The 6000-nt window shown below is 48.8% G+C and overlaps 1 protein-coding gene across 1 annotated transcript in view; it reads left to right on the top strand.

The window, feature by feature from the left end:
* Positions 1–3946: 3946 nt before the first annotated feature.
* PLXNA2 (plexin A2) overlaps positions 3947–6000 on the top strand; it is a 115974-nt gene continuing 113920 nt past the window's right edge. Inside the window, exon 1 of the mRNA XM_012459256.3 lies at positions 3947–4084. Coding sequence (XP_012314679.2) covers positions 3992–4084 — 93 coding nt within the window. The 5' untranslated portion in view covers positions 3947–3991. The remainder of the gene's footprint in view (positions 4085–6000) is intronic.

The following is a 6000-nucleotide window of genomic DNA, read 5'->3' as shown; positions in this document are numbered from 1 at the left end:
AGCAGCAGCCTTCTTCCTAGTCACTTCCAGGGCATTCTCCCCATCAGCCAGGTGCTTTCCTCCAGACCCCACCAGCTGGGGCTGGTTTGAACCCTAGTTCCACCATGAATGGAAGAGTTCAGGCAAGATTAGCTCCAGTCATTTTTATAAGTCTATGATTCTCCTGTGATAGGCACCCAGCAGATTGCTTCTTCTAGTTATTCAGACAGGAACACTGAGGCTCAGAGAGGTAACTCACCTAAAAGTGTGCCGTTAGGTAGAAATCAAGCCCCAGGCAAGAGCAGAGTCAGAATGGAAACCCAGGATGCCTGAGGCCCAGACTTACACCCTGCACTCATTGGCGTGTTGCCTTAAGGGAGCAAAGGGGATCAAGGGAAGAGAAAGACCTCTGCCGCCCAGGGGATCTGCTGCCTTCTCTCTGCCAGCCCCTGCCCCCACCTTTTTCTCCTTGACACCTGGGCTCCTGGCCCCTGCTCTCCATCTTCTCTGATCCCCTGTAAGTATCTTGAAAGGTGACTCAAGCTTGGGGCAGATAGCATGGATCAGGGGGTGAGTGGGGAGCCACAGACTTCTCGGCCAATACCACCTTTCTCTCCAGAGATTTAGACTGGATGAAGTAGGATAGCTTAGTTCAGGTTCAGTACCAAAAACATTTTCTGTTCTGGTTTGGTTTTAGCGCTGACAACTGAGAGTTATGTAGGTTTGATTCTGACTTCACTTGGTTTATTAAAAGATTGGGGTTGCAGACAGGGAAAAAGAAAAACCTTCTGATTAGGTCTCTGACTCAGTACAACAATGGTTGGAATTGGTCCTGACCGAACGCAGCAGAGTCTGTGATGATAAGTTGTCTTTGCTTTAATTCCAGCTCTAATCTCGCCGTGGTACCATCTGGGGTCCCAGGAACCACAGAGGAAGGGCCATCACCATGGCCTTCATTCTCTCTTCTGACTTTGTGTCCAGGCCTTGCTGAATCCATGCAAGGGAGAGGGTAGCTGCTCCAGCCAGCAGAGGGTTACCTGGCCTTCTTAGGCAGGAGATCCCAGACCAGGCCAGAGGGAGGGGGCTGGCTCTGCAGCTCCTGGGACCCAACCCTGCAGCTTCCTGGACCCAGCTAGCACCTTGAGGAGACTTAAATCTCCCTGGAGAGGAGCAGCTGTCACAGGGCAGGTGGGAGAAGCACTGAGACACTTTCCCTTCAGAGTGGGGCACAGTCGAGACTCAGGCAAGAGGCAGGGCCTGAAACCCCCATTTTATGGAGACAGAAAACTGAGACCAGGCCAACCAGAAGTCATGACAATTACATCTCCCCTCTACCTCCTGCAATAGCCTGAGAACTTCTGTGACTAAAAGCTGTGATATTTCTGTAAGAATCTTAAGGAACTTTGGGTCTGTCCATCTAAGGGAGAATGCTGCTTTGAATGTCCAAGGGAACCATTTTAATTATGGGGCACTTTCCCAGACAGAGACTCTTGTTTTTCCTTCTGCTTGAATCTCATAATCAGAATTGCTCCAGGTTAGAGGGTGGTGGTCTCAGCCCCGTAACACCACTGCTGAGTCTTAGAGTCTCTCTTGACCCAATGAGAATGAAACCAACGGCCTTCTGACAACATTCCTGGAAGGAGGGACTTTAGTGATAGATGACAAGGCAACAGACTTGAACACCAGGAAGCCCATTAGCTAGGGAGAAAGAGGGCAAGAGTGGGGCTTAGGGGAAAGTCCCACGTGGGGAGTGATGAGGGATAGGAGTGGCTGAGAAGAGTTTATTTGGTTCCATTGAGGTTACCTCCTCAAGTTCAAGCCCAAACTCCCCCCAAGTCACCCACCAAAGCAGGTGAGGAGGAGAACATGGTGTCCTTGCCTCTAGACCCTGACCTACCATTTTCATCCCTGGGGTATAGGCACAAGGGCCTCAGGCAGGAATCTGCTGTTTCTACCAGCGGGGACTCCCGGGCCAGAGCTTCCCACCCCACGATGGAATCATGGTCTGTTTCCCACACACCTCGAGTCCATCCAAACCCAACAGGCACAAACCAGGCTTCGGCTCAGGCCCCTCAAGTATGCAGATTCAGGACAGTAGAGAAATAGGAATGGAAGCTCTTCCCCCATGCCGTAGCTCTGCAATCAGTAATGCTGTTGACCTTCCCCACTCGGCCAGTAAGAACTGAAAACACATCCATCCATCCATCCACGCTAGTGTGCTTGTGGCATCAGGCATATCCAAGCTTGGGACTTGGATGAACAAGTCATTGCGCCTTGCCCTGAGGAGCTCTCGGTGTGGTGGGGAGACCCTTGATCAAGGGCACAAGAGAGAATCCAAAGGGTGTAAGGAAGAAGAAGCCTTAATCCGAACATCTTCCAGAGAAAATGTCTTTTGACCTCACTTTGATTCAGCCCCAAGGAGTCTAGGATATGCTATCAGTTGGTGCATAGATCATTTCTTTCAACAAGCATTTCACAAGCATTCCCTTTTATCCATCGTCAGCTGTGTTCCCAGCCGCATGCTAGTCCTCAGAGGGTTTTAAGATAAATAGAAATGATATCCCTGCCTTCAAAATGTTGACAGGACTTACACACATCTGAAGCAATTAGAGAACAATTCAAGTAGGTGGTCAATACATGTTAGCTAGTACATATACAATGAACAAATCAACTGATTATAATCCTAGGGAAAATGTCTGGCAAAAAAAAGGCATCACAGTGGGAGCAATTAATTAGCCGTTAGAGGGGATGGGGAAGGCTTCGTGGAGGAGGTGGGGCTTGAGCTAGAGAGTGTTCAGATGGTCAGAGGAGAGTGAAAACCTGCTGGGGTCATGAATACTGGTCAACAGTCTGCTGCTATGCTGGAAGCAAAAAACTGGGAAAACTGGGGGTGGGGCACATTCAGACCAAGGGCTCCCTGCCACCAACGTTTTGTATGACCTTAGGGACCTCTTTCCTTTGAGCTCAGCATTCAATATAGGGGCCTAGAGGAGTACTTCTCAAACCCTTGTAATAACACCTGGGGAGTCTGTTAGAAATGCACATTCTCAGGGCTCATGCCCGCTGAATCAGAAATCCCGGGGGCGGGTCTCGCAGTGCATTTCACCAAGCCCTCAGGTGATTCTGAGGACACGCTAGTGTGAGAAGTGCAGGACTACCACACTGCCCCTCGACCCCAGCTGCTCATTAAATTCACCCGGGGAACCGATAAGCCGAAGAAGATGCCTGGGTCCCACCCACAGAGATTGTGATGAATGGAGGTAGCCCCGGCATTCGTATTTTTAAAAACTCCCCAGATGATTCTAATGTGCAGCCAGGGCTGAGAAGCACTGGACTAGATGACATCTAAGTCCTTTCTGACTTATTTGCCTAGGATGGGCTCCGAGAGACTAAGCCAGGATTCCTGGCTCCCCACATCTCACAGGACGGATTTGTGGACAGTCAGGGCATATGTTTGGAGGATGAAAGACCCTTCTGGGATCCAAAAATCTTTAATCTCTTAATGACCAGCTTTTTGATGATTTATATAAATTGTTCATCAACCCTTCATACTTGTCTGAGGCTAAGATACTGTGTACAGAGGTTGACTTTTCCACCCCACCCACCATGAAGGACTGTGCATAAACACACACGCTCGCTTACACACGCGTATAACACACAGTGCTATAAATAGATGTACATGCACACAAGAATAACCGCATGGGGATGTTCAAAACCATTCCCAAGGGCATAGATGCACATACAGATAAATCCACTGTCAGAAATCCCGGGCCCAGAACACTCAGACTGCTTGGGAAAGGATTCCTTTTGGTGGAAACTGGGCTGTTTGAAAGAAGTGGCACTTCCGTCTATGGAGTAGTGATGGGGGTTAGCAGTGGTCTTCTGTAAGCTACCTGCTCTGGGCAGAGGCAGGTAGCCCACAGGGGAATCCTGAGGGCAGGTGCTGAAGACATCCTTGTTTCTCACACAGATTCGGGCCGATGGTCCCCCCCATGGTGGGGTCCAGTACGAGATGGTCTCTGTGCTTAAAGACGGAAGCCCCATCCTCCGGGACATGGCCTTCTCCATTGATCAGCGCTACCTGTACGTCATGTCGGAGAGACAGGTAAGTGCTAACACACATCTCTCCTTTCCAAACTCCAAGAAACTGTTGGTAATCTGTCACCTTTGTTCAGAAACTGTTCAGTCCAAGAAGAGAGACCTCTGGGCTTGCAGCATTGGGGTCCCGAGAGAGGCAGCATCCCTGTAGGCTTTTGCAGGGAGCTAGAGAGAAGCAGTCGGGGGCCAGCCACTTCCCGGAGGCTTCACTCTAGGCCACAGCCCCTGTCTCAGCAAGTGATGAACAGCCCTGCAAGAACAGGCCAGACTGCGTGGAGCAGCTTGGTGTGATTAGGAGGTAGATTTACTGCTCCCAGGCCCACAGAGTCTGCTGCTCAAGGGAGCCAAAGAGGTGTAAATAATCCAGGCCTCCAGGCTGGGCCCACTCCTGGGAGATGCAGATGTAGGATAGGGCTCCAGAAGGAGATAAAAATCTTGGCGCGAGTCTTAGACTGGTGCAGGGTAAAAGCTGGTCAGCTCTGGGAAGCTGACACCAGGCCTGTAGAGATGGGAAGTCCTGAGAAATAGACTTCTACCCTCTCCAGGAAAATAACTGAGCAAGTCTTCCACCCTCTGGGATGGATGGAGACTGTATCTCCTGTGAATATGTGTGAATAGAGAGAAGGCAAATGCAGAGACAGCCATGACGAAGGGAAAGAGAAACAGGGAGGGCAGGCGATTCATGAGATCAGTGGAGATCCAGAGAGCTAAGCGAAGGCTTTAGCCAAGCCTGGCACATTCCATTCACTTGGTCAGTGGTTAATAGTTGTTCAGCAGCAGCAGGGGTCTTGTCATTTTTCTAAACAGGGTAAGTAAGATAAAGGCCAAAGAAGGAGGAAAAGGATTGCGTCTATCCCAGCAGCTAAGGATACTGACTTGAGCTAGAGAAGGATACTGGTAGGGCTGGAGGACCAGGGAGCTTTCACAAGGTGCTTCCAGGCTTATGTCATTCTCAGATAATTCTGCAAGAATTCCAGGTTTCCTTGATCAAACTTAACCTTCCTAGAGCTCTCCTTACCTCCTTTCTTTTCGAATGTAAGGAATCTGAATTAGGGGTGTGGATGAGTAGAAGAAGTAAGGAGAGGCAAGTCTGCACGTAACAGCATCAAGGGAAGCAGTGATGCAGTTCTGACTTGAAAATTAGTTCTTGAGGACAGATGACGTAAATCATATGATAATTACATGCAAATTACATCGCGATCCTCTTGAACCCACCTGTCTTTTTCACCTTCTGTCCTGTGGCCTCTGTAGTTGAAGTATAAACAGGCCCAGATGGGAATTTTGTGGATCTGCAGACAGCTTTGCCTAACCTAGAGTGGGTAAGACAGTCATGGAAATAAACGCTGACCTGTCATTCCAATGAAACAGTCAGTGGGCCTAAAAAGAACCATTCCTGGGTACATATTTATTGGGAACAAAGTTCTGGGAATCATCAAAATGAATGGGACTTGGTCACTACCCATGAGTTGATTGCAATCTAACAAGAGAGCGACATGTACCCAAATAGCCTAATGGCATCAGATTGAATTCTACACATGCTCTGCTCTTTTATCCTGCTGTTCTTTAAGAGAAAATATTTTGCATTTAATAAAAATGGTAGATGCTTGTTATACAAATTCAAGCAATACATACAGCAAAGAAAACAGCAGCTGGTCACTAAATCTCACTACCCAAAATGTAACACCATGTTAACATTTGGTGAGCACCATTCCAGTCACTTACACAGAAATAGGGACAGATAAAAGGATGGATGGGTAGACGACAACCTATACAGGTGGATGAAAGGATGGACAGAGATTGAACAGACTCACATCTTATGCAATACTTTCCAGAGGCACTGTGTGCGGCAGAGGACCAGGCAGGTAGCTCTGGGTAAGAGCTCTTTCCTAGGTTCCCTGAGCCCAGCAAAGTGGGAAAGAAGTG

The sequence above is a fragment of the Aotus nancymaae genome, unplaced genomic scaffold, assembly GCF_030222135.1.
Source record: "Aotus nancymaae isolate 86718 unplaced genomic scaffold, 86718_ANA_hifiasm-v0.15.2.pri h1tg000039l, whole genome shotgun sequence".
Lineage (NCBI taxonomy): Eukaryota > Metazoa > Chordata > Mammalia > Primates > Aotidae > Aotus > Aotus nancymaae.
This window is presented reverse-complemented; position numbering and strand designations above follow the sequence as displayed.